The sequence below is a fragment of the Ochotona curzoniae genome, unplaced genomic scaffold (genome assembly GCF_017591425.1).
Source record: "Ochotona curzoniae isolate NIBS_2020 unplaced genomic scaffold, NIBS_Ocur_1.0 contig_4838, whole genome shotgun sequence".
Classification (NCBI taxonomy): Eukaryota; Metazoa; Chordata; class Mammalia; order Lagomorpha; family Ochotonidae; genus Ochotona; species Ochotona curzoniae.
The window spans coordinates 406,518-434,482 of NW_024466399.1; the positions used below are offsets into that span (position 1 = coordinate 406,518).

Consider the following 27,965-nt stretch of genomic DNA (forward strand, 5'->3'; position numbering starts at 1 on the left):
TGTGTGTCGCAGTCGGTTTTCCTCGGCGGTTTGCGAGGCCCCGGCCATGGCGGCCGCAGCGCCGGCTGCAGAAGGCGCAGACCTGAGCGCAGCTCCCGTGGCAGACGCCTCCAGCAACGTGGCGTTTGGGGAAGAGGAAGGAGTTGGCTCGGCGGGCGCGGAGAGGGACGGACTCCCGGGAGGAGCGGAGACCTTGGCAGAGAGCGAGGAGGACGAGGAGGATGTTTTCGAAGTGGAGAAGATCCTGGACATGAAGACCGAGGGCGTACGTGCGGGCGGGTCCCGGGGCGGCGGGCGGGAGCGCTGCAGCTGGGCGGCTGTGCAGCCAGGGCCGTGCACTGGGCACCGCGAGGCTGCAGGAGGCTGCGGGCGGCTGCAGAAGGGCTCGTGCTGGGGCGCAGGCACACACGGAGCCGCTCCGCCTGCTCCCTTCCTGGCCCTGCGTTCGTGCTCCTCAGCCCCGACGGAACTCCCGCTCAGCCCGGTCTCAGCCCCGAGGGCCTTGCAGAACTGGCCCAGTGTCCTGTCTGCCTGCGTGAGTTGCACCTCACAGCTGCCTTGGTCGTCCTTGTCCTTCTCCCGTGAAATCCTGCGCTGCCCGCCGAGGGAGGCGCCTTCTCTCCGCCACCCTTGTTATTGAATCGGTGCAGACCTCTGTTGAGGGCATCAGCCTGGTACTTCTTCCAGTGCTTGGCATGTGGTAGTTGCTTAGTGTGGATCGGCTTATTGCACGAGTGAGCTGCAGCGGAGGGAGGAGAGAGGAGGCAGCGTGAACCGTGGCAAAGGTTTCTGTACTTAAGGGGGCAGGTACCTCGGCCCAGGTGGACAGTCTGTATGTCATTTTGTTTAGAAGGTTTACTAATGAATGTTTTTAAGTCAGAGCGACACAGAGCATCGTCTACCCACTGATTCACAGTGCCGGGACTATCCCCCACTGCCTTTCCCAGGCAGGTAGCTGGATCTGCAGCGAAGTAGCTGGGATTCCAAAATGGGATGCCAGCATTACAGGCAGTGTCTTAAACCGTTGGGCCAGTCCCAGGAACCAATCTTTGCTTGCTTGTTTTCTATTGCCTGTGTTTAACTAAACTAAGTGCTGTTGTGTAAGTTAATTTAGAAAACAGGGAGTATTTAATTAGGAGGATGATTTTTTTTTTAAGATTTGTTTATTTTTATAGGAAAGTCAGATATACAGAGAGGAAGAGAGACAGAGAGGAAGATCTTCCATCCGATGATTCACTCCCCAAGTGAGTGCAACAGCCGATGCTATGCCGATCCAAAGCCAGGATCCAGGAATTTCTTCCGGGTCTCCCACACGGGTGCAGGGTCCCATGGCTTTGGGCCGTCCTCGACTGCTTTCCCAGGCCACAAGCCGGGAGCTGGATGGGAAGTAGAGCTGCTGGGATTAGAACTGGCGCTCATATGGGATCCCAGTGTGTTCAAGGTGAGGACTTCAGCCGCTAGGCTACGCCGCCGGCCCGGATGATATCTTTTTTAAAAGATTGATTGATTGGTTGATTTGAATGAGATTTCTCTCTGAGAAAGATCCGGAAGAATTCAAAGGTAGCATACAAATGCAAAGAGGTGGGGAGAGGTTTTCAGTTGTGTGGGTGTCCTCTGTGAACTTGGCCAGAGGGAGCCACGGGAGGGTCAGGAGTGAGGCAAGCCGCTCAGGCAGGAGTCCAAAATGGGCATTTAATTGAGCTGCAGGTGTGTGTTGTTCGGGGCATGCCATTGTTTTGTTAAAGCTCAAAATTGGTTGCTAACATTTAAGTTCTGTGGGTGAAGCCGCTGCTTGCAACACCAGTTGAGTCATGGCTGTTTTGTTTACAGACCAGCTCCGTGCTAATGTGCCCGAGAAGACAGCAGAAAATGGTCCCGTACTTGGACCCCTGCTGCCCTGGGAAGACCTAGACTGCTTCCATACTCACAGTGCGGTAGTGGGATTGTATTGTCGTGATATGTTTTCTCTTCAACCTGTGGTGGAAATTGTTTCTGAAAGTGAGTGTACTAATTTTTCTAAAAAAAAAGATTTGCTTATTTTTATTGGAAAGTCAAATATACAGAGAGGAGGAGAGACAAAGATCTTCTGTCCGCTAACTTACTCCCCAAGTGGCCGCAATGGCTGGAGCGGAGCCGAAGCCAGGAACCAGGAGCTTCTTCTGTATCTCCCCGGCAGGTGCAGGGTCCCGAGGTGAAATAAATAAATAAAATGAAAGAAAGACAGAGCAAGAGTGAGCTCTCACTTGTTAGTTGACTCCTTAAATGCCAGCAGTGGCTGCAGCTGGACCAGGCCAGAGCCTTCGTTCAGTGTGGAAGTCAGAACTGCTTGCAGGGTTGGCATCACCGGAGACAGGAACCGTGCCTGGCTCAGACACAGGCACCTGTGAGAAAGGGTTACCGTAACCACTATTTCAGCTGCTAGGTATGCCCTCCCTAATTTGTATTTTTCATGAATGCATAAACATAAATACATGTGTATTTTCATTGGATAACAGACTTAACACTGTATTTATTGTTTTTGAGGAATTTTTTTTTTTTTAAAGATTTGTGTATTTGAAAGTGGGAGAGGTGTTTTTCATTTGCTGTTTCATTCCCTAAACAGCTGCACCAGCCAGGGATGCAACTCCATCTTTGTCTCCCATGTGAGTGGCAGAGGTCCAGGCACTTGGGTCATCTTTGGCTGCTTTTCCAGGCACCTACATTAGCAAGGAGCTGGGAATTAAATTAGCACCCATATGGGGTGCCAGCATTACAGATGACCGCCTAATCCACTGTGCCACAGCCCTGGCCCTAATTATGAAGATATTTTAAAAAAGAGAGATTTGTTGTGCCCAGCGCAGTAGCCATGTGCCAGGAACCCATATGACGTTGGTTTGTACCCCAGCTGCTCCACTTCCCTTCCAGCTCTCTGATTGTGACCTAGGAAAGCAGTATAAGATGGCCTTGGGACCCTGCACCCCCATGGGAGATCTGAGGGAGACTCCTGGCTCCTAGCTTTGGATTGGTTCAGCTCTGGCCATTGTGGCCATGTGGGGAGTGAAGCAGCAGATGGCAAATCTGTTTTTCCTTTTCTGTGTCTCTGATTTTACAATGAAAACAAATGGATCTTTAAAAAAGAAAACGACATTCTCATGATGCAATGTAATAAAATAATAATAATAATAATAAAAAAAAAAGAAAAAAAAAAAAAAAAAGAAAACGACATTGAAGATTTGTTAATTTATTGGAAGGCGTGGGAGGGGAAGAAGACAGAGAGAAAATCCTAGAGCTGTTGTTTCACAAATGGCCAAGTCCTGAGCAGGTCTGGAGCCAAAGACACCTTCCTCGTTACCCACGTGGGTGGCTGGGCCTGCCTGGCCATCTTCCGCTGCCTTCCCAGGCACATTGGCAGGAAGCTGCATCAGAAGCAGAGCAGCTGGGACTTGAAGCAACGGTGTGAGAAGATGTGCCACCGTGCTGGCTCCTCCCCCTGTTTTTATGCCCACACTCGAAGGTCGTCTGTTTCCTGACCTGTAATTGATAAAAAGTTAACACGTTCTCTGGGATAACTCATCGGATGTTTCCATCACGACCAGGCACGGTTCCTTTCTTTAGACGGCACTGCGTACCACGAAGGTTACTCTCCCCGGTCGTATAGGCTTCTTAAACAGCATTGCTCACTCACCTTTTTTTATTCTTTGATTTTAACACACTGTTGTAGAAACTTTAAAAATTGTAGTTTTCTTTCTATGCTGTTTTTTTTTTAAAGATTTATTTATTTATTGGAAAGTCAGATATACAGAGAGGAGGAGAGACAGAGAGGAAGATCTTCTGTCCGATGATTCACTCCCCAAGTGAGCACAAAGGCTGATGCTATGCCGATCCAAAGCCAGGATCCAGGAACCTCTTCCGGGTCTCCCACACGGGTGCAGGGTCCCAAGGCTTTAGGGCTGTCCTCGACTGCTTTCCCAGGCCACAGGCAGGGAGCTGGATGGGAAGTGGGGCTGCCAGGATTAGAACCAGCACGCATGTAGGATCCCATCCCATGCAAGGCAAGGACTTTGCTATCGTGCTGGGCCCAAATGAACTGTTTTGTTGGTGAGTTGTAGAATTGTTGTTGTAGAATTGTTTATTTACTCTAGATTCTTAACCAGATTTGATTTGTGAATATTTTCTCCCATTCTCTTGGTTCTCTTTTTCATTCTGTTGGCAATGCTGATGCACAAAAGTTAAGTTATATTTACAGGTTTTTGGGCGGGGGGGAAGAAAAATACCTACTCTTGAGCTTAAGGTTTTAGCTTATTTTCATATTTATTTAAGAGATGAAGAGCTCCCACCTGTTGTCTCACACCCTCTCCCCCCATACCTGCAAAAGCTGGGCTGGACAGAAGCTGGGACCCCGAAACTCCACCAAGCCTCCCTCGTCAGTGGTAGGCATCTAGCTGGAGCCATACTCGCTGTCGTCACTGTCTCCCTGGTCCGCATTACCCGGAAGCTGAACTCAGGTCCTTGGGCCATTTTTTGTTGCCTTCCAGGCGTACTAGTAGGGGATTAAATCAGCAGTGGACCAGCCGGGCCAATCCCATGCTTGTTGTGCTGGCATCTCCTGTGGGCACCAGTTGGAGCCCCAGCTGCTTCACTTCCAATCGTGCGCCACATGGCTCAAGTGCACCCGAGGGGGGAACCTGGATGAAGCACCTGACTCCTCCCTTTGGGCTGGCCCTCCGGCTGCTGTGGCTGTGTGAGGAGTGAGCCAACGAGGAAAGGTGCATTCCTCCTGTCCTGTCTCTCTCGCTCTGCCTTTCAAATAAAAAATATATATATATATTTTAAAGTGGAACAGCTGAGACTTGAACCCTCGCTCACATGTGCTGCTGCCATTGTTTTAAGGCAGCGGCTTAACCCACTGCTGACACCGGCTGATTCTGTTCTTTTCAAGGTGATTTTTGACTCTTCAGGGCCTCTTGTAATTCCACGTGAACTTGAATGACACCACTGACAGCAGGAACAGAGTGTCACTCTGAGTAGTTGGGGACCGAGCAGGGGCTGGCAGGCTTCTGGCAAATGACGGAGTGGTGCATCTATCAGGCCTTGCACAAGCGGGGTGGAGAGATGGCGGTTTTTAGCAAAGCTTCTTGGCTTTCCTCGGCAGCCTTTCCTCTTGGGAATTCTCCACAACGTGCTGCCTCAGTCTGTGCAGGAGCAGATGAGGAGCCCAGGCCCTGCACAAGGCTCTGGCCTCGAATTTCACGTGAATTGTGCAGCTGTGTGCTCTCGGATTAGGGACTTCATCCAGGAGCTTTAGTGCCCTCGTCTTCAAGATGGGCCATGTATTAGCTTCACGGGGTGGCTGTGAAGATTAAATGAGCTAATATATTGCAGAGTTTGTTTCAAGATTTACATGGTTTGGGCCCGGCGGTGTGGCCTAGCAGCTAAAGTCCTTGCCTTGAATGCGCCGGGATCACATGTGGGCGCCGGTTCTAATCCCGACAGCTCTACTTCCCATCCAGCTCCCTGCTTGTGGCCTGGGAAAGCAGTCGAGGACGGCCCAAAGCCTTGGGACCCTGCACCCATGTGGGAGACCTGGAAGAAGTTCCTGGTTCCCGGCTTAGGATCGGCCGTTGTGCTCACTTGGGGAGTGAATCATCGGACAGAAGATCTTCCTCTCTGTATATCTTGTCCTCTTGTCTCTCCTCCTCTCTGTGTATCTGGCTTTATAATTAAAAATAAATAAATCTTAAAAAAAAAAAAGGGCATGCAGTTTCTGTTCAGGAAAATGAAAAAGCTCTGCACAGGACACGACTACAACATCATTGGATGTCACCTGCCATGCCCCAGCTCCAGCCCCGTGGCATGCCAGGGCCACAAGCATGCTACTATAGACCCCGTGCACATGCCACAGAGCTGGGCACTGCACAGCCACTGCACATTGGGATGTTTTGTGTCTCATTGACCACAATAAAAATCCCAGCAAAACACACATCATAGCTCACCTCCAAAAATCAACACACGACACTTCATAAAACAGAAATCCAACTGTTAGCTGGGCAAGTGGCCAAATCCTACAGGGATGGTGCTCTTGCCAGAGCAGCAGCACATGGGCAGGAGCCCACCTGTCCGTAGGTCTGTCCACAGCGCCCCTTGCCAGCCCAGCAAACACGCTGGTTCTCATCATTTAGACTCGTGAAGCTCATCTTCCACATAAGAGCATAAAATGAGGGTGAGTTGGGCCTGGTGGCGTGGCCTAGCGGCTAAAGTCCTTGCCTTGAACATGCTGGGATCCCATATGGGTACTGGTTCTAATCCCGGCAGCTCCACTTTCCATCCAGCTCCCTGCTTGTGGCTTGGGAAAGCAGTCGAGGACGGCCCAAGGCCTTGGGACCCTGCCACCCGCGTGGGAGACCTGGAAGAGGTTCCTGGCTCCTGGCTTCGGATTGGCATAGCATCGGCCGTTGCGCTCACTTGGGGAGTGAATCATCGGATGGAAGATCTTCCTCTCTGTCTCTCCTCCTCTCTGTATATCTGACTTTCCAATAAATAAATATATCTTTAAAAAAAAAAGATTTACATGTTTTATGAAAGGTGGAGTTACAGAGAGGGAGAGCTCCATGTTTCATCCCTAGCTTCAGTTCCCAGAGGGGCTGGGGCTAGGCAGAACCAGGAGTCTGTATCTCCATGTCCCAGGCGTATGTGCAGGGTCGGGACGGGAAGAGGAGCCGCTGGATCTCACCGGGGACCTGTGCGACACTGACCCCACGGGTGGAACTGAACCCGTGTGCTACAGTGCCAGCCCAAGGCAGATATTCAGTCAGAATTGCAAAGCATGTTGTAGATGAAATGTTTTCAACCGTTTAAAAATGTAAATGTAAAACGATTCTCGGCTCACGAGGTGATCAGGAAGCAGGCCTCCTAGTAGGCCCCCTGGCCCTAGTCTACAGCATGGACTCTGGGGAGAGCGTGGCAGCCCACCTGAGCTGCAAAGCCCTGGCAGAGCAGCATTGTTTAAAACACCACTGACTGCTACTTTGGGAATTTAATCTGGGCTAGTCACAGGCTTTGTTCCATTGTGACGAGAGGATGGGGGCGGAGAGTGATAGATCTTGCATCTGCTGGTTCACTCCCCAAATGTCTGCAGTGGCCAGAGCTGGGCAGGTCCAAGGCTGGGGAGCCAGGAGCTATTCCCAGGCATGGGTGCAGGGGCTCACACACTTGGGCCGTCATCTGTTTTCCTAGGTGCACTCACAGGGAGCTGGCTGGGAATGGAGAAGCTGGAACTCAAAGCGGCCCTCATGGGATGCCAGCACCACAGGTGGCAGCTTGACGTGCTGTGTCACAGTGCCAGCCGCAGTGCCTTCATTTATCTTTACAATTTATTAAAAATAACAAAAGGATGGGGTTAGGCACTGTGGTAGAGCGGGGTGCGACACTGTATCCCGGAGCCTAGTGGCCGGGGTCCAGTCCTGTTACTGCCTCTGGCTTCCAGCTCCTTGCCAACGCACCTGGGAGGGGCACATGATGGCTGCAGCACCTGGAGGGGACCATGTTCACATGCTGGGCTCCTGGCGTTGCCCAGGCCTAGCACAGCTAGTGTGGACGTCAGGGGAGTACCCAGTGGGTGGAAGGACTTTGAATAAACAAACTTTTTTTTAGTTGGAAAGTCAGATATACAGAGAGGAGGAGAGACAGAGAGGAAGATCTTCCATCCGATGATTCACTCCCCAAGCAACTGCAGCAGCTGGAGCCACAACAATCCAAAGCCAGGAGCCCAGTGCCTCTTCTGGGTCTCGCACAGGGGTACAGGGTACCAGGGTCCTCGACTACTTTCCCAGGCCACAAGCAGGGAGCTGGATGGGAAGTGGGGCCGCCGGGATTAGAGCCGGTGCCCATATGGGAGCCCAGTGCATGCAAGGCGAGAACTTTTTCTGCTAGGCTACCACGCTGCGCCCTAAAGAAACATTTTTTAAAAGTTGGAAATGAAACTACCTTTGGTTAACAGGTTTTGTATTTCTGTGATTCAATGAATAATTTTTTTTTTAAGATTTATTTTATTTTTATTGGAAAGGCAGATATACAGAGAGGAGGAGAGGCAGAGAGGAAGATCTTTGGTCCAATGATTCACTCCCCAAGTGAGGCACAACAGCCGATGCTATGCCGATCCAAAGCCAGGAACCAGGAACCTCTTCCAGGTCTCCCACGCGGGTGCAGGGTCCCAAAGCTTTGGGCCATCCTTGACTGCTTTCCCAGGCCACAAGCAGGGAGCTGGATGGGAAGTGGAGCTGCTGGGGTTAGAACCGGCGCCCATATGGGATCCCGGGCATGCACTGCGCCACCGCAACGGGTCCGTGAATAATCTTTAATCACTGGAAATCATGTTTTGAAAAATATATATATATTTTTTTTATGGCAAAGGGAGGTTATATTGTTTTATTTTATTTATTTATTTTTAAAATTTTTATAAAATTTTATTTTGACATTCTTTACATAGTTAATTAGGGTAAGAAGGTTCAAGGGCTACAGGAAAGTGGATAATACTAGTATTTTTTCCATATTGTTACCTTCATGTTTCAAGGGGGGTATTTAAGGGAGAAGGCCCACCCAATTTCCCACCCTCCCAAGGTCCCGGATGTAGGGCATGCTCTGAGGTTCTTGCTCAAGTGGTTTTGATATTGCAACAGTTATGAATTGCTGTCAATCTTGCCACTCCAAGCACTATGAGGGCTTTGAAAAATCCACTGGTTGACATAGTCCATCATAGCTTAGATGGTTGGTTGACCTGTTCTGTCTTCTCTCTTTTCTTAGTTAGGGTTCTGCATTTAGATTAGTCCAGCATTTAGATTAGGAAGATCTCCAAAGAAACTTTTTGTATGTGCTAACAAGTACAGGGCCTGGCACCGTCCATCGCTCCAATCAGCTGGTGGTTGCAATTGCTGGGTTGGTTCTGTTTTCACTGCCGACTTCCACTGGAACCAATGGGTGTTGCAGTCCAGCCTGGTTCTGCCCAGCACATACTTGGCCCTCACATAAACCAGTGGGAGCTGCAGCCTAGTTGGAGCGACCCACAATAACCCCCACCAAGCCCGCCCCCTACCCTGGTTTGCCAGTAAGTGTAGCAGTAATCCAGTCTGTCCCACACCCCATTCCACCCCAGCCGCTATCTTAGTTTTATGTCCTCCTGTGGAAGTGGCAGCCCAAGAGGGATGAGCCCACTGTTTCCCTCCCAGGCCTCTCCCACTCCCAGATTCCAGCTGATGCTGCGTCTAAGCCCAAACAACCCTCACCCACTTTAATTTTGTTTGCACCAGTAGGAATAATCCGCCCAGCCCGGCTTTTCCCTGATCTAGTCCGCATGAGGCGCACAGGTGCGGTAGCTCTGCCTAGTCTGGTCTGCCCCCATCCCAGCCCATGCTCTCCTGCGGAAGTAGCTGTCCTGCAAAGGAACCCTCCCTTATTCCCCTGCCGGCTCTGCCCACTTCCTTTCTTGTTCTGAGGCTGGTTGGGCGCTGCGGTCCCTTCTGGTACAGGCAACCTCACCTCGGCATTCCATAATGTGCACTAGTCTTTGTTGTGACCGACCCTGGGTCGACCCACACTGGTGCCTGGATTTGCCAGTGGATGACGTGGATAGATTCAGCCTGGTCTTGCCCCCACGTCTGCCAATTGTATGCCAGTGGGTAGCTTTCCATGGCCTTTTCAGGGCTGTTTCCTATCATGTTTCTTGCGTTTACCTGCTGGGTCTGTGTCCTGCCAGAGGAGTTGCCCAGGCTCCTCCATCAGAACCTCTCCCAATGCTAGGTTTCACGCTTACCAGTGGGTCCATGAGCCAACCCTACTCAGTCTACCTCCTGTCATAGCAGGAACTGTGGCTTTTCCTGACTGGCCTTCCACCCAATCTGGTTCTTGCTGTTGGATGTTCCAGCCCAGCCATGGTTTGTCCATACCCACGTATGGCTCACACATGGCTCAGTAGGGGTTTGAGACCCTGCCTAGTCCATCCCACATCTGCCCTGGTCCTCCAGAACACCAGGGGGTGTTGGGGTCCGGCCCGGTTCGGTGCATCCAATCCCAGTCCACACTTGTGCCAAGGGAGACTACAACTGTTTCCAGATCAGAACGCAGCCCCCCTTCCAGGCCACTCGCCTTTTGGTGGGAACCTCAACCCAACTAGGGTTGTCCCCTTTGCTCCCCAACTGGGTCTGTTACCAGGCATAGATAACGTGCCTGCCAATGGATGTTCTGACTCAGCTTGGCACAGCCCCTCCCCTGTCCCAAACGCTGCCTTAGACACTGTGGCTTAGCGTCCCTGGCTCCCACAGACCAGCAGGTACAAGAGCCTAGCTCGGCATGACCTCTGCTCCCTCCTGGTTTCTAGTTTTACTTGTGGGCTAAGGTTTGCTCAGTCGTGCCTAATCTACTCTGTTCCATTACAAGTTGACACACTGGCCAGCTGTTGGAGCTACTTTTGCAGGACAAGCCCCAAGCCATAGCTTCTGCATGACTGGTATTTGGTGCTCAGCATTATTAGTGATTACAAGTTTTGCTAAGGAAGAGTTACTGCCTGTTTCAGGTCCAAGAAGCACAGTGGGTTCAACCTGGAGCTAATTAAGCAGCAACTCAAAGAACCAAATCCCCAGAGCTCCCTGGCCGGGCAGCCAGCAGGCAGAACCTGGCCCCAAATGGCACACTGGCCATCCGGGAAAAGCTCAGCACATGGTGCCTGTGCACATGGCGGCTGTCCGGGATCCAGGCATGAGACGCCCCATCCTGAGACCCTCCAGCTGTCAGGAGGCTGCTGGAAGCTTAAATAACCCAGGCCCAAGGTTGCGCCCCTCCCAAATCCCATTCACCACCCCATGAAGGCTGCGGGTGGGTCCCGGACCTGCCCAGTCCCAGAGGCCTCCCCCCTTGGTCTACTCACCCTGAAGGAAGCAGCCCCCGGAACCCAGCAGACCCGGGAAACAGCTCAGCACATGGTGGCTGTGCATGTGGCGGCTGTCCGGGATCCAGGCATGAGACGCCCCGTCCTGAGACCCACCTATGTTTTGAAAAATATTAAACCAAGTGTTTGATATGAGAAAATTAGTTAAAAATTACAATATCTAGTATTTTGAAACATAAAGTATGTGTTTAGTGTAGCGGGTGAAGGAAAAAAGTCAGCATGTACTTTGGCTGACTTATTTGGCCTTACTGTTTTTGATTGCTTTTCCAGTAGCACGTTTGCATTATATGAGCAAGCCCCAAATGGATCAGGCACCATGTGCGTTCTGAAAAAAAAAAAAAAGAATTTCAATTTTATTGGTAACAGAACATCTTTTAGTACCGTTTGCACGAGCTTTTTGCTGCACCTTTGTGGATCGGAGGAGGACTGCTTCCCACGCAGCAGCTCTCAGGGCCTTGACGCCGTTCACTGATTTTCATGCTCTGTAACGTGTGGCCTGTTTCTGCTTGGTGCCACAGGGCAGGGTCCTGTACAAAGTCCGCTGGAAGGGCTACGCGTCGGAGGATGACACGTGGGAGCCCGAGGTCCACCTGGAGGACTGCAAGGAGGTGCTGCTTGAGTTCAGGAGGAAGAACACGGAGAGCAAGGCCAAAGCCGTCCGGAAGGACATTCAGGTACCACGGGCGGTCTCTTACCCCTGTTTTGTTCTTAAGTCCATGAGCTTATTGTAGGCTTCACGTCAGAAACTACATACATAATTTACAAATAATGCATTAATATTATTAGTGTAAATTCCATGTAAGCAGCTGGATTTTGGGGGATGCACGGACAGGCAGTTAGATTCAGGGACCAGGTGCAGGACTGGCCCCAGACACTGTGGTGGGGGACGCTGCCGTCTTAACTGCTGGCCCGGCACCTTTACGTTAGGGAGATACCTGCCACTTCACTTCCGGATGTCTGCTCAGCTGTCCTTGGCATTGGATAAGCTTTTTATACTTTCAACATTAACAATATGGAGTCTTAATTTACATGACCTAAAATGGTATTTTTTTGTAAAGATCTATTTATTTAAAAGGTGGAGTTAGAGAAAGAGCAAGTGAGAAAGAACTGTCCACCAGTTCCCTCCCTCAGTGAGCCCAGCAGCTGGGGCTGGGCTGGCCAGGAGCCCGGAGGCCCTGTGAATGTGCAGCCTGGGGTCTCCTCGGTGGGGTCGTCCTCTGCTGCTGTCCAGGTGCTGAGCAGCGAGCTGGGACTCAGCCAGCGCCCAGGGGGATGCTGGGATTGCAAAGGACAGCGCAGCTGCTGTGGCGGGCTTCAGTGCCAGCCCCTCTGTTGTAGACGAGCTCTCATGGATTCTGTTGCTTTTTTTTTTTTTAATTTTTTGTTTTTTTAAGAGTTATTTATTTTATTGGAAAGGCAGATGTACAGAGAGGAGGAGAGACAGAGAGGAAGATCCTCCGAACGATGATTCACTCCCCAAGTGACCACAATGGCCGGTGCTGCGCTGATCTGAAGCCAGGAGCCAGGAACTTCTTTCCAGGCCTCCCACATGGGTGCAGGGTCTCAAGGTGTTGGGCTGTCTTTGACTGCTTTCCCAGGCCACAAGCAGGGAGCTGGATGGGAAGTGGAGCTGCTGGGATTAGAACCGGCGCCCATATGGGATCCCAGTGTGTTCAAGGCGAGGACCTTAACCAATATGCTATGGCGCTGGGCCCAGATTCCGCCCCTTTTCAAGTATGGCAGTATGTACAATACTGTGGACTCTGAGCCTAAGCACTGAAGCGGACAGGAGTCTAGCACAGATAAAGCTCATGGTGAGCTCTTCACCTTCAGAGGAGCTGTGCTCTTTCTGAGCAATTCTGAGCAAAATGAAAATTGCATTGTTCATTTCCTTTGCCTTGTGGAGGCACACAGTTAATGTGAGCATGTTTTAAGAAATTCATAGAAAATGAGCATAATGGGAAAAAAACATGCAAGGGCTTCCAGATGTTTTACACTAAAACAAACCTACCTCTTTTGAAGTAAGATGCAGAAAGAATCCACAGGTTTCCCTCTGTGCTTCCCACTCCTGAGAAGACTTGGGGAAATAAGTCAATTTTTTGTTTTGTTTTTGCATTTCCACTTGGGATTTATTCTGAGCTTTTTTTTTTTTAATAGAATGTGTTATGATATGGTCACACAGCTATTTTATTCTTTAAGTTTCATTTTAAATTCTACAATAGAAATATATTTTTCATAGCAAATATTAGAACTTATTTGACACAAATCAGTAATATTCAAATCAGTTGGAGAAGTAAGATTGGCATACAGTCTTGTCCCATGCATGTTTGCGAGATAAAACAGCAAAGTTTAAGAACCAGTGTCTTAAGACAAAGCAAAACAAAAAAACCCTGCTTTTGATTTGTTAGCTACTTCGTTAGTAATCAAGTTAAAATTATTCTCAGTATCTTTGGAAATGATGAAATTCGAAACCACTTATGAGCAGCCATGCAGGAAGGCGCCCCTGCTCATCCTGCTTCGGTCAGGGTTCAGGCACTGGCACCTCGGCCCTGTTTACTTTCTAAACTGGTCCGCGACTCTCCCACCAAGTATGCACGCAGCCAGAGCCCCGCGTGCGACACCGCTTCAACTTAGGGAAGTCCTAAGCAGGCGAGAGCCTGTTTGGAGGGAAACCCCGCAAACCGCACTGAAGGCTTCCCAAGGCCTTCAGAATGACTGTGAGTGAACTTTTCAACTTTTTGTGTCTTGTAGAGACTGTCACTAAATAAGGACATATTTGAGGCAAACTCTGACAGTGATCAGCAAAGCGAGACGAAAGAAGAGACTTCTCCGAGGAAGAAGAAAAAGCCGAGGCCGAGAGAAGAAAAAAACCTGGAGGATGTGAAAAAGAAAAAAGCCAAGACCGGGAAGGTGAAGGAGCAGCCCAGCACGGACCCCGAGAGCTCTCCCGAGAGGTTAGTTATTGATTTAAGGACAAAGAAAAGAATCTTGGAAGGCAAAGAAGAATTAAAGGACTCCAAAAAGCCAAAAAAAGATGAACTGAAGGAATTAAAAAAAGCTAAAAAAGGCGAATTGAAAGATTTAAAGACTAAAGTAAGAGAAGATCCGAAAGAAAATAGAAAAGTGAGAAAAGAGAAATCTGCTGACTCTCCGTTGGAGTCCGAGTTCAGTGTGCTGCATGATTCTTCCCACGAGCAGAGTCCGGAAGAATTACTGCCTGAAAACAGGGATGAGAAAGACCCGAGAGGAGCCCAAGATCCGGCGGAGCAGGGCGCAGAGCAAGAGGGCGTCTCGGAGAAAGAGGGGGACGGTACTTTCAGTGCGGAGGAGGATGCTGAGCGCAAAGGCAGGAAGAAGAAAAGACAGCCAAGGAAGACGGAGGACCCGAAGGAGAGCGGAAAGCCAGAGAAGAAGGGTGTTGGCTCAGAGAAGAAGGCTGGCCCTAAAAAGCAAAGGCAAGGCAGTCAAGACCAGGGCAAAGGCACCGCAGAGTTAGACAGACTGACACCCACGGGTGCCCAGACGCAGCCCTCGTGGCCCGCTGCGACGGAGAGCGGCCTCAGGGCCCCGGAGTCGGGGGAGCAGGTGAGTGGGCTGAGGGGCGAGGGGCGCAGACACAAAGTGGCCTCCCAGCTTATTTCTGAGTCTTCAGCTAATTTTGGTAACTTATGAGAAAATGGATGGCTAATTTATGAACAAAAGTGAGGATTTGATTCTTAGGTACTCGGATAACGTGTAACATCGTACGCATGTATCCGCTTATTTTGCCAGCTTTTCTCACCCTGCTTGTATTCTTGACATAAATAATAGTGTCTACACAGTATACTATAGCTTTAACTTTTTAAAAATGTTTATTAAGTTCATCTGCTTGAACAGCAGAAGAGAGATGCCCCATCTGTTGGTTCCTTTCCCAGATGCCCACCACGATGGGGCCATTTAGGTCTCAGGGATGGCAGGGGCTTGAGCCCTGGAGCCAGCGCTGCTGCTGCCCCGGACACATTAGCAGGAAGCTGAACAGGAAATGGAATGCTGTAGAGCAGCACACTCGAGGCTGCTGGCAGTTGAAAGGATTGAACGGGGGAACTCGGAGAAATAAAAATACTCATGCTTGATTTGTAAGCAAAAGAGAAATGTTTTGTAAAGTTTTTGCCAGTTTTTATAATGTTTTTGATAAACATTTTTAAAAAAGATTTTATTTTTTATTGGAAAGGCAGATTTACAGAGAGATAAAGACTTTCCATCTGCAAGTTCATTCCCCAAAAGGCAGAATTGGGCGGAGCTGTGCTGGTCTGAAGCCAAGAGCCATGAGCTTCCTTGGGGTCTCCCCCAGGGGTGGGAGCATGACCCTTAGCAGGAAGCTGGATCAGAAGTGGAGCAGTGGGAATCGAACCAGCACCCATGTGGAATGTCAGTGCTGCGCATGGAGGCATAACTTCCTTTGCTATGGTGCGGGCCCCGAACTTTAAATTTGTAAAGAGAACTGATTTTATGTATTTCATATAAACAGTTTTAAGCCCATGATGATACTTTCCCTCCCTCCCCCTTCCATTTTCCACCATTACAGTTTACAGCAACTTTTAAAATGTATTACTCTAAGAATTCAACAAGTATTCTTCATCCATTCTTGTTTTAGATCTTACGTACATGTTTTTCAGGAGAAAGAGCCCCCAAAAAATGAACCCAAAGAAAAATATCAAAAAAGTTATGATTCAGATAAGGAAGAAAGAACCCGAAGAGAGCCAAAGGGCCCGAAGAGTAAGTGTGAGCACTGGCCTTCGCCATTGGCGTCCAGGTCCCTAACTGTGGGTACAGAGCTGGGGAGCCTCGTCCATTGGAGAGCTCCTGCCACTTGGATTGAGCCAGGCTCATGTGAATTCCTTGTATGTAACAATTGACATTGTTCACTTCATATTTTTTCCGCCTGTTCTTTTGTTCTTCGTCCTTTTTAGTTTGAGAGAATAATTAAAATTGGGAAAAGTGAACCGTTAGTGGGAGCTAAAAGAGGCAGACTTTCGCGCTGCTCTGCAGGCGTGCGCGTTCTGTCGGAAGTAGGGGTTATCTGGGACGGATCATTTTCCTTGAGTCTTTTTCCTGGCACTTGTATGTAATTGTAGTAACATTTTTTTAAAAGATTTATTTATTCTTATTACTTGTCATCAATTTAATCTTTTCACTAGCAGTTAAGGAAATAAGAAACACAATTGATTTGCTTAAAAAAACTTCAGAGGAAAAAAACGATGTTCCTGAAGCTAACCGAAACAAAGACACAGCGGCAGATTGGAAAAGCACGGAAGAGCAGCCAAGCAGGGAGGGCAGACAGACGGTGAAAGACAGGAGGAGCGCACGGGAGGAGTGCGACACGTGGGCACACATCGCCGCCGAGGGGGACCAGGAGCTGCTGGACAGCGTGCTCCACTCGGACGAGAACCCAGGTGAGTCCCCCGGCCTCGCACGGCTGCTTCAGGGTGCCAGCCGCCTGCCACTCTGACCTCCAGATGAAAAGAATGAAGTGGAAGGACTTTCCTTAGACTCTTCTCAACAACTAACTTTTTTTTTTTTTATTTTGAAGACTTCAGTCATTCTGTGGTATATAACTAGATCAAACATTTTCTGATTTCCTGTCATTTCATCCGCAACCATGAAGATCCCTGATTCTGTACCTGCTTCTCCAGCGTACTACTCTTAATACATTTCAGACGGTTTCAAACCAGATTACATACAGCTTTATTTATAGCCAGCCTTTTTTTTTTTTTAAGACTTATTTATTTTGATTGTAAAGTCAGATTTACAGAGAGGAGGAGAGACAGAGAAAAATATCTTGTGTCCACTGGTCCACTCCCCGAGGGCCGCAATGGCTGGAGCTGAGGCAATCCAAAGCCAGGAGCCAGAAGCTCGTCCGGGTCTCCCACGTGGCTGGTGAGACCCAAGGCTTTGGGCCGTCCTCGACTGCCTTCCCAGGCCACAAGCAGGGAGCTGGAAGGGAAGTGGTGCTTCCTGGATTAGAACCGGTGCCCATATGGGATCCTGGCACGTGCAAGGTGAGGACTTTAACCACTACACTATCGCGCTGGGCCCTACAATTAGAATTCTAATACTAAAATATGTGTGGACAACTCAAGAAAAGCCACTGTTAGTTAATTCAGTAATAATCAGAATTTGGTGTATCAAACATACTATAGCAATTGAGTTTGGCTGTTGTGGTTACCTTTAACATTCTTCACGGACCCAACGCCATGGCCTAGTGGTTAAAGTCCTCTCCTTGAATGTGCTGGGATCCCATGTGGACGCTGGTTCTAATCCTGGCAGTCCTGCTTCCCATCCAGCTCCCTACTTGTGGCCTGGGAAAGCAGTCGAGGACGACCCAAAACCTAGAGACCTGGAAGAGGCTCCCGGCTCCTGGCTTCGGATTGGTTCAGCTCCAGCTGTTGTGGTCACTTGGGGGGTGAGTCATTGGATGCAAAATCTGTGTCTTTTCTCCTCTCTGTATATCTGACTTTGTAAGAAAAAAAAAGAGAAAAAGATTCTTCTTGGGACACATGCATCTCATATCGATGTTCGTCGGGTCAAGTCCCAGCTTCACCTCCTTGGACTCCATCTTCCTGCTGCCGTGCCTTCTGGGAAGCAGAGGCGATGGTTTCCTGCGTGTCTGTGGGAACTGCACCGTGTTCCAGACTGCCGGTTTCCCCCCGGCCCAACCTCAGCCGCCTCAGAACCTGGGGAGGGAAGACCCATTCATGCAAACCCTGTGTCCTGAACAGCTTGTGTCTTGCAGACGGCCGGCATCAGAGCCTGGGCGTGGACTTGCAGCTGGAGTGGATGAAGCTGGAAGATTTCCAAAGGCACCTTGACGGGGGAGACGAGAGCTTCGCCATAGCAGATGCAATTCCAAGCAGTGAGTAGCTTGCAAAGCTTAGGAATCCCAGGCTCAGGGCCAGTTACATAGCTAAAACCTAACTGGTTTTCCCTTTTGTTTTAGATTTGCTGAGAGACGCTGTCAAAAATGGGGATTACATTACTGTAAAGGTTGCACTTAATTCCAGTGAAGAATATGATCTGGACCAAGAGGTAGTACGCCTTGGTAAAAACCCCATGAAAGGGAGGAGGTTTTATTAGAAGTGTGGTACTGAACCCCCAGGACGACCACAGGGTGGAGTCCGGGATCTGCAGCGTTAACGGGGTCTCCGTTTCCACGTACCTATTTGTGCCTCTTCGTCAACAGCCCACTTACCGCAACTTCCTGTTTTTTTTAAGAGATTTCTCTTCATCACGGTACTATTTTTTAAATAGAAACGCATAGTAAACCTTCCTAAATGTATGTTCTCAGCCTTACATCGCTCAGAGGATTTTTAGTTTTAGGTGGTTACATCTGTTGATGATTTTCATTATGACTAAAGTGTGTCTTGTGTAGAAAGCATTACACTCTGGACTTGGTTTTTATTTTTATGGCAAAGGCAGATAAGTATAGAGAAAAATCTTCTGTCCGCTGGTTTACTCCCCAGTGGCTGCAGCGGCAGGAGCTGAGCCAATGTGAGGCCAGGAGTCAGAGCTTCCTCCTCCAGGTCTCCCACCTGGGTACAGGGTCCCAAGGCTTTAGGCCGTCCTTGACCGCTTTCCCAGGCCACAAGCAGGGAGCTGGATGGGAAGTGGAGCTGCCGGGATTAGTACCTCCACCCATATGGGATCTGGGCATGGTCAAGGCAAGGACTTAGCCGCTAGGCCATGGCGCTGGGCCTGCCTGCTTTGATCTTCGTGGTCTTTCCCCCACTGCTTGGTGACTTCTCGGCCTGGACACTCACACCCTCTGCTGTTTCTGCACCGAATGAAATCCACGTGATTCTGATCATTGTGAAGTTACTGCCTTTAGGTTTATAGTTGGAGAATTTCATCCTTTGCCTCATAAACTTTTTTTTTTTTTTTAAAGATTTATTTTTATTATTTTTTCATTGGAAAGGCGGATATACAGAGAGGAGAGACAGAGAGGAAGATCTTCCGTCCGATGATTCACTCCCCAAGTGAGCGCAACGGGCCGATACTATGCCGGTCTGAAGCCAGGAGCCTCTTCCGGGTCTCCCACTTGGGTGCAGGGTCCCAAAGCTTTGGGCTGTCCTTGACTGCTTTCCCAGGCCACAGGCAGGGAGCTGGAACCGGCGCCCATATGGGATCCCGGGCGTGCAAGGCGAGGACCTTTAACCACTTGCGCCACCGCGCTGGGCCCTGCCTCATAAACTTTTACTCTTTGTGCCTTTAAAGCAGGTCATACGTGTTTAGACCGAAATCCTGGAATATTACACTTTAGTGATTTTAGATTGAGGCATCTTAGGTGAAAAGACTTGACTTTAAAATTGTTCTGAAGATGAACAAGTTTTCTTTTTGATGAAACCTCCCCAGGATTCCAGTGGGATGACACTGGTCATGCTTGCTGCAGCAGGGGGACAGGACGACCTCCTGAGACTCCTCATCACCAAAGGGGCCAAAGTGAACGGGCGGCAGAAGAACGGGACCACCGCGCTCATCCACGCCGCGGAGAAGGTCAGCCGTGGCCCGGGGGTCCCAGGCTCCCGTGCCATGTGATTGCCACATGCCTGCCCCAGTCCATCTGTGACAGTGTGCTAGCCTGTGCTGCATAAGTGCGTAGCACTTGGATTTGCAGAAATGCGATTCATCTGCTTGGAAATAATTATACGGAAAAGGCCGTCTTGTGGTCCACATTAATTTCAATCTCAGATAATTTCAGTATTTGTTCTGACTGAATTTAAGTATTCCTTTTGGTCTGTGCTTGAAAATATTTCTTAAGGGCTCTGTGGTGAGACCGAGAGTTAACCCTTGGTGGACCTCCTGCACTGTTTCTATGCAGTGCAGGGCGAGGGCTCAGGAACGCTGGCTAGCTACTCCTTGGAAAAGAAATCCACTGAATATCTTTCCTGATGAACAAAAATTTCAAATACATTTCTAAAAATTGGGCTAATAGTTGTTCCTTGTTCATCTTCTTTAAATAGAACTTTCTGACGACAGTGGCGATCCTCCTAGAAGCTGGTGCTTTTGTGAATGTCCAGCAGAGCAACGGTGAGACCGCACTCATGAAGGTAAGCGCTGCCTTGGCCATCCGTCCTGGCTGGAAGTGGGCACCTGCCCCACCAGACCCGTGGAGGATGGGGCAGCCTCTGGGCTGCAGCAGTGGGCAGCGCCCTCAGGAGCTCGATGCGGGCAGTGTCACCCCGAGTGCTGACACAGCGGTACCCCTGAGCAAAGCCTGATGAGCCCGAAGGACATACAGGTCAGGGTGCAGTAGGTACGGCAGCAAAAAGTGGCCCTGGCCGGTCGGGGGCTGCAAGCCGGAAAAGAGCCCCCGTGCCACCGGTCCCCTAAAGGCCTGTGATTGATGTGGGAGACAGGGAGTTCCTTTGTGCTGCTTTGTTCTGCCTCAAATGACAGGAGGTGACGGGACCCTCAGCAGCTGCCATCACCGACTCCCTCCTGCAGCCCAGAGCCAGGAATGCACCTGTTGCTCTCCTGCACGCCCTAGCCGGCATCCCCACTACAAAGTCAAAGACACACCGTTCTGATGCTTGCAGCCTTCCTGGGGCACAGCTCGGTCCTGCTTCCACTTGCCTGGCAGTTCTCAGAACCCTGAGAGAGAGGGTCCGTGTCCCTTCCATCTCCTCCCACACGGCTAGCTGCCCCTTAGCCTTGCCGGGAGCGTCGCTCCCAGGTCGCTTTTGTGTCAGCAGGTGAGCCGTCAGTCTGGCCCTCAGTCTGCTCTTCCGTCCTGTTCTGCAGGTCCAGCCACGTGCCCCTGGGCCTCTGGCCACACTTGGAATCTGAGCCTCACTCACTGCTTTGTGCTTGTCTTATCTTTGGTTCATGAAAATGTTGGTTTTACCTAGTAGGAGACTGAGCTTACTTTTTTTCATTTTTTTGTTTATTTTTTGTTTTTTTGTTTATTTTCATTACAAAGTCAGATATACAGAGAGGAGGAGAGACAGAAGGGAAGATCCTCCATTCGATGATTCACTCCCCAAGTGACCACAATGGCCAGTGCTGCGCCAATCCAAAGCCGGGAACCAGGAACCTCTTCCGGGTCTCTCCCACACGGGTGCAGGGTCCCAGGGCTTTGGGCCGTCCTCGACTGCTTTCCCAGGCCACAAGCAGGGAGCTGGATGGGAAGTGGAGCTGCCGGGATTAGAACTGGCACGCGTGTAGGATCCCGGCGCGTTCAAGGCGAGGACTTTAGCCACTAGGCCACGCCGCTGGGCCCCGAGCTTACTTCTAAAACTGATTTTGCTATGGGTTTCTCTATGGGGCCAAGGTCTACCTGAATAGCACAAGGGGCTAAGCACCTGTGCAGTGGGGCTGGCCTAGACAGGGCCCCCCGGAGGCAGGGCTGCGATGCTGAGGGCAGAAGCAGCCACTGGGCAGCAGAGGGGCTTCGGGAAGGCCTCAGGCTCATCTTGGGACTGAAGGATCCTTTTTGAGATTGCCCATTTCTTCAAGGTTAGTCACTGACCTTGACTGAATGTAGCGCCCTCACAGGACCTGCCATTCACTGAACTGTGGGACTCTGCAGGTTCTGACACTTGCACAAGCCTCACCCCAGCGTTCTGTGCCTCTGTCCCCCTTCGCAGAGAACTGCCTGGAGTATGCGGTTCCACTTGGTATGTAAATAACCAGTTAAATAACTATTCTTTTTCCTTTCCACAAACCTAGGCCTGTAAAAGGGGAAATTCCGATATTGTACGACTTGTAATTGAATGTGGAGCAGACTGCAATATTTTATCAAAGCATCAAAACAGTGCTTTGCATTTTGCTAAGCAAAGCAACAACGTGCTTGTGTATGATTTGCTCAAGAGTCACTTGGAGACGTAAGTGTGAAATGACTGCCATGGTTAAGTCACAGTGATGATGTATCTATTTATTTGAACACACACTTAGAATGGTCCATGTCCCCCCTTTGGGACAAGAAGATCATGAGCTTTTAGTAAGTGACATTTTACTAATTTTTTTTTTTTAATTATTAAAATCTCAGAAAATTTCGAAGCTACCACTAGCATATCTGGGAATATGTCCTTCAACCACGTAGTCTGCTGTGCCTTTGGTGTCTTCTCGTCTTGAAGTAAAGGAAGGTCCAGAGATTTCCCAAGTGCCCCTCGGTGCGCACACGGCTGGCCCCCGTCCCGGTGTCCCTGGGCACAGTGGCAGTCTTCAAGGCATACGGTCACTCTTGGTGTTGTGTTCTGTGGTTTTAGACAAGTGTGCACTGAAGTGTGTGTTCACTGCTGCAGTGTAAGGAATCCGCTGCACTTCCTCAGTTCCCCCCGGCCCCCTGCGTCCTAGCAACCCCTGTCCTTGTTTGCTTTTGAAAAGCCTCTTCCAGAGTGACGGGCGTGAGGCATCATTCCACGGCTGCAAATGGCTTCTTCCAGTTAGTGAAGGGCACGGGTTCTTCCCATGTCTTCTCACGGCTTCATACACAGCTCATCTCTGTGATGCTGACATTTCATTGTGTGGATGTACTATAGTTTATGCAAGTTCATTCTCTGAGTTACGTTCATGCCTCATGACACCCGGTAATTTGGTATCTTTTAGTCACTGACACACTTTCCTTTTGGCATCATCTCTCAGACCCAGTCCGTCACAGCGCGTCCTGTCCACAGGATGAGCTCTGGGCAGGCGTGACCCTTCCCTGGGGTCGCTTCATGCCTGCAAGACAGTGAATAAGTATTCCAATTTTAGACAAGAGACCTAGAAGGCAGACACAGTTTCAGAGGAGAGCTGGTCAGTGGTCTGTTGGTTCCCTTCCCAGACGGCCACGGCAGCCAGACAGGGCTGGGCCAGGCCAAAGCCAGGAGCCACCAACTCCCCCGGAACCCCCCACACCCCAGCCTTGCCTTCCCCCGCACCCCAGCCTGGCACTCCCACCTGCCACTCCAGTCTGGGGTGCTGAGGTCAAGTGGCGGCTTAGCCAGCCCCGGCCCCATGGTTCCTCTGGTTGACATGGGAAGGCCTCACTTGTATCTGGCAGTCTAAATGATAACTGCGGGCTTGCAGCGTTATTAACAATTTCTGTCATGTTCTCTCAGACTTTCAAGAGTGGCTGAAGAGACCATAAAGGATTATTTTGAGGATCGCCTCGTTCTGCTAGAACCTGTTTTCCCAATAGCCTGTCACCGGCTCTGTGAAGGGCCAGACTTTTCCACCGATTTCCATTATAAACCTCCACAGAACATACCAGAAGGTAAGCCTCGACACATATATTTATTTTTATTGGAAAGGCAGATTTACAGAGAAGGAAAGACAGAGAGGAAGATCTCCTGTCCACTGACTCAATCCCCAAGTGGCCACAACGGACAGAGCTGAGCTGATCTGAAGCCAGGAACTGGAGGCTTCCTCCTGGTCTCCCAAGTGGGTGCAGGACACAGGCTTTGGGTCATTCTCTACTACTTTCCCAGGCCATAAGCAGGGAACTGGATGGGAAGTAGAGCCACCGGGACTTCAACGGGAGCTCATATGGGATCCTGATGCATGTAAGGCCAAGATGTAGCTATTTGGGGCCCCTGGTGAGGTAGCCTGGCAGTTGAAGTCCTTGCCTTGCATGCGCCAGGATCCCATATGGACACTGGTTCTAATCCTGGCAGCCCCGCTTCCCACCCAGCTCCCTGCTTGTAGCCTGGGAAAGCAGTCGAGGATGACCCAATGCCTTGGGATCCTGCACCTGCCTGGGAGACCCCAAATAGGCTCCTGGCTTCTGGCTTCAGATTGGCTCAGCTCAGGCCATTGTGGCTACATAGGGAGTGAATTGGTGGATGGAAGATCTTTTTCTGTCTCTTCTGTATATCTGACTTTCTAATAAGAAAGATAAATAAATCTTAAAAATATAAAACCCAAGGAAGTAACTGTAACAATTATATCAGGCCCAGCACAATGGCTCAGTGGCTCTTGTAGCCACTTGGGGAATGACTCAGTGGACAGAAAATCTCTGTGTATCTCCTCTCTATAAATCTTCCTTTCCAGTAGTAATAAAGAAATCAACAGGGTCAGGTGTCATGGTAGGATTAAGCTGTGGCCTGGAACGCCCCCGTCCTGTGGCACTGCCTACCCGTGGGCACCCCAGGAGGCAGCAGTGCTGGCCCAGGTACTCGGCTCCCTGCCACCCATATGGGAGACCCCAGATGCACCTACAGACCCGGGCTGCTCCAGCCCTGGCAAGCATCTGGAGAGAGAGAGAGAGGTAGCAGGTTGAGGAGATCTCTGTCTTTTTCCAAATAATTAAGAAAATAACAAATAGCAGAACTGGTAGGAAAAGAAATATCTATTAAATCTCTGTTAACACCTATTAAGAAGCACGTGTTACCAGGATAAAGCTTGTGGTTTTTGCCTGGCATAGTGCTGACTGTCTAGGGAGCGATCAGGAAGGGTGAGCACAGAGCTTTTAAAAAGAAAGAAAAGGCATTTTATGCAAATTTTGCTTCAAGATTCTTAGATCTTGGCTATTAGAAAAATTAGAAAGTTTAGCTTGGCAGCTCCTGTGCGGGCTGGACCTCTTTAGCACAGGCCTGCATAGGTCAGTGCAACGCAGGCTGCAGGCGGGAAGCCAGCTCCGACTCTGAAATAACAGGAAATCCAGCCTAATCAGCACCTCACTATATGGACTGTTTGCATACAGAATCCTCAGTGCTTCCACCTGGGAGCGCCAGCGGCAGCTGTTCTGCCCCCCACAACTGGACTATGTGATTTTTTTTCTTGCACATGCGCCATGGCTGCATGTCCTGGAAATTGTATTCCTATGTAATCTTGCAGGCATCCTTATCCAGCGGGTTTTCCTGACTTCTGCCGTTGAGACAGTGGGCCAGGATCAGGACCATCGGTCTGTTCCTTGGTGTCCTCCGTGTGCATCTGAGGAGGCCCAGTGCTGACACATGCGCTCCGAGCTTGGACCACACATTCTGTGATTTTCTCAGTGCCCGGGGTCCTAGTGTAGCAGTCTAGCTGGGAGCCTCCCAGGATACCCCTCCAGGGGTCACCTCACACTCGAGTCTTGTGTGCAAGGTCAGGTTTGGTCTTTCAGCTACAGCAGCCAACACAAAGGATACAAGTTTGCTTGTCATCCCAGCCGGACAGCCACAGACCTGGTCCTCACACTTACCATCAGTTACCGTGGCCTAATCCATCAAGGCTGCTGCCAGCCTCTACTGTGGCCAGCCCAGCTCAGCCTGTATCCCATCTGGCTCTGGTGCACACCCAGGGGTGCTCAGCCTGACCTTCCCACAGGCTCAACCCTCATGTATGCTGACAAGTGCTGTGGCCCTCAGCCCTGGCTCTTGCGCTCAGCAGCCATAGGTACAGCCTAGCCTGGGAGGTAGCGGCCAGGGGGCACTGCATTCCAGCCTGACAAAATCACACCTAGTCCCAGCACTTGCCAGCTGGTGCTGTGCCCTAGTTCTGCTGGCCCGCACCCAATCTGGGTCTTGTGCGTGCCAGGAGGTACAGCAACTTAGCCTGTTTGTAGACATGGCTCACACAAACACTAACTACAGGCTCTCCTTGCCTGGCTTGTCTGCAACTCCTGGCTTTTGTGCCGCCCAGCAGGAGAGTTCCCCATGTTCCCCTCCTAGGCCTGCTCCCAGCCCTGTGTCGCACATGCCAGCAGGTGCTGGAGCCTCGCTTAGATGGTCACCTTCAAGCTCAGTCTTTGCATGGGCCAATGGGTATGGGAACCTGGCCCCGCCCGACTACTTCCCAGCCCCCCTCCCACAAGCATCTGGTAGGTTCCCATCAGTGACCCCATCTCTCCATGTAAGCCAGTGAGTACTGGGGCACACAGGCAAGCCACAGGTAACCTACAGAAACTGCTCCCAGATCTGGTCCTCTCCACTGGTTCTGGTGGGTGCTTGGCCCAGCCTGACACAGCCTACCCCTGCCGTGACACTCAGGAGCAGGTGCCGAAGCCTAGCCCATCTTGTGCATGCATGCGTCAGTGGGCGATGGGCGATGCTGTTGCCCAGCTCAGGTCTCCCAGTCTAGGTGGGGGTCTTGACTTGATCCTGTCCTCTGGTTTCCCCCCCTCTAAACCACTCACTTGCCTATTTGTGAGTGCAGTGGCTTGTGAAGGACTCCACAAGTTGTTCTTCCACTGTCAGACATGCATCCCCACTGCAGTACATGCCAGTGCCCGTCATGCCCCCTTTGCAGGCAGTCTGTAGCCCCCTGGCTGGGCTGTGGTGTGGCATAGCCAAGAAAAAAGTAACCAGCAACTATGCTGGCGTACTGCTAGTGTTGCACAATTTTGGCATTAACGAAGGCCAGAATGCCTGCCACTAACCAGCTACTGGCTACTTTACTCTCAGTGGTGTGACTCTTGAGTACAAAGGGATCAATTTTATTTTATTTTACTATCTAAATGCCTGTGAACTGCTAAAGCCAGGCCAAGCTGAAGCTAGGACCCATCTGGGCCTAACCAAAAGCAAGCACTTTGGGCCATCAGTGCTGCCTCTTAGGAAAAAAGTCAGCAGAAAGTCAGATCGGAAGCGAAGCAGCAGGCCAAGGCCCTGCCCCTCAGATGAAGGAGGGTCAGCACCCCAAGCAGTGCCCGCGCTCCAGTGGACGGGTGGCTCAGCCTGTCCCCTGGGCTCCCAGGAGTCCATTGTAATCCTCTCCCACTTCCTCCCACAGGCTCTGGTGTTCTGCTCTTTATCTTTCATGCCAACTTCCTGGGTAAGGAAGTTATTGCTCGGCTCTGCGGGCCATGCAGCGTACAAGCTGTAGTGTTGAATGATAAATTTCAACTTCCTGTTTTTCTGGTAAGATCTTCCATAGCTGAGATTTACAAAGTAAGTCTTCTATTGAAGAACATAGGTGATTTAATTTTCACTAACATTTGGTGAACAGCCCAGTAAGCCAGTTGTTGGCAATAAAGGAGTATTCGCATAGATTTTCCTGAAAAATTTAAAGTGTTCATAAATTTAAAGTGTTCACTTCTTTTTGTTAACCTATGCTTATGCAGCACTAGGTAGCCAGATAAGTACATTTAAAAAATAATTGTCAAATATTTTGACACATTTCTCTTGCCACTTTTAAAATTCCTTCCTTGGTCTGAACTGTAACTGCATGTGTTCCTACCCAAAGATTACCTAGATTTAACAAATCAAGAAAAAAAATTGCTAACCTACTGACTTTTCTAAATACAGTGTGTCATTTGCTTTTATTCTGTTTGAGTCTTGGTGGTTTCTGGTACCTGTTGACCAGTGTTACTACAGTCCAGCTCTGCTGTCTGCAGATGTAGAGTTTTATCTAAAGATACTGCCTGGTTTTCTCTCTCCCACTGCAGGACAGTCACTTTGTCTACTCCTTCAGCCCTGTCGCAGGCCCCAACAAGCTCTTCCTGCGACTGACCGAGGCTCCCGCAGCCAAGGTGACCATCCTTCCCTCGTACTTATTGTTTTTTTTCTCAAATGCTTGTGCCAGTTTCCGGTTTCAGTAGAAACAACTTGTGTGCCAGTTGCAGAGTGCCTGCCCAGAGGGCAGAGCTGCCAAGCTCTGTGCTTGGACCTCCAGTCTGGCGAGCAGAGCTCTCCCATTGGAGTGCCCGATACGTACGCTGGGCACCGACTTCTCTGTGTGACAGGAAACCGGGCTGAAATATTATTTGATAAAGTTATTTAATAGAGTAACCTAAGTCATCACATGTGCAGTCTGTGTTAGAGTCCCCGTCGTGTACTAAGCACTGTGTAGACCGTCCCGCCTGGAGCTGACTCCATGCTGCTTCTCTTCCCCCAGGTCAAGCTGCTGATAGGCGCGTACCGAGTGCAGCTGCAGTGAGCACGAGGAAGGACTGGATGAAGGCGTCTGCACGCTTAGCCTCAACTCTGGAAGCAGTCTGGGGTTCCACTGGCTGCCTTAAAAATGTCCAGTTCTGTCTGTGAACCTCTTTCATTTTAAACCTGTCATCTAGATTACATTTTCCAAGAGGGGGCACGGTGATTCTGACACATGAAAAAATACAGATGTTAAGTGTTGGTGCCAGTATTGTGAATTTACAACAGTGTGTCCAGACTGC

General features: G+C 50.1%; 2 protein-coding genes across 3 annotated transcripts in view; one reads left to right on the forward strand and one right to left on the reverse strand.

Annotated features, from left to right (window-relative positions):
* Positions 1 to 27,828, forward strand: MPHOSPH8 (M-phase phosphoprotein 8). 2 transcript variants are annotated; one of them, XM_040988345.1, is made up of 14 exons: positions 1 to 265; positions 11,434 to 11,589; positions 13,667 to 14,536; positions 15,571 to 15,670; positions 16,093 to 16,347; positions 17,688 to 17,807; positions 17,892 to 17,980; positions 19,304 to 19,444; positions 19,912 to 19,998; positions 21,620 to 21,774; positions 22,993 to 23,147; positions 26,582 to 26,709; positions 27,237 to 27,320; positions 27,686 to 27,828. In XM_040988345.1, the coding sequence occupies exons 1-14, from the start codon at positions 47 to 49 to the stop codon at positions 27,725 to 27,727; spliced, it is 2,601 nt and encodes an 866-aa protein (XP_040844279.1). In that variant the 5' UTR covers positions 1 to 46; the 3' UTR covers positions 27,728 to 27,828. The 2 variants fall into 2 exon arrangements, with proteins under 2 accessions (XP_040844279.1, XP_040844280.1); XM_040988346.1 differs by having other exon boundaries at positions 13,667 to 14,500.
* Positions 21,346 to 27,965, reverse strand: part of PSPC1 (paraspeckle component 1) — an 84,320-nt gene continuing 77,700 nt past the window's right edge. Inside the window, exon 8 of the transcript XR_005884716.1 lies at positions 21,346 to 22,612. The gene's annotated coding sequence lies outside the window, so the exon portion shown is untranslated. The remainder of the gene's footprint in view (positions 22,613 to 27,965) is intronic.

Bases quoted from the DNA above. Each gene is read 5' to 3' on its own strand.
- MPHOSPH8 (XM_040988345.1), top strand. From the start codon at position 47: ATGGCGGCCGCAGCGCCGGCTGCAGAAGGCGCAGACCTGAGCGCAGCT. The intron at 14,537-15,570 runs GTGGCCTCCCAG...CATGTTTTTCAG, and splicing joins GCGAGGGGCGCAGACACAAA to GAGAAAGAGCCCCCAAAAAA. The intron at 17,981-19,303 runs GTAGTACGCCTT...AAACCTCCCCAG, and splicing joins AATATGATCTGGACCAAGAG to GATTCCAGTGGGATGACACT.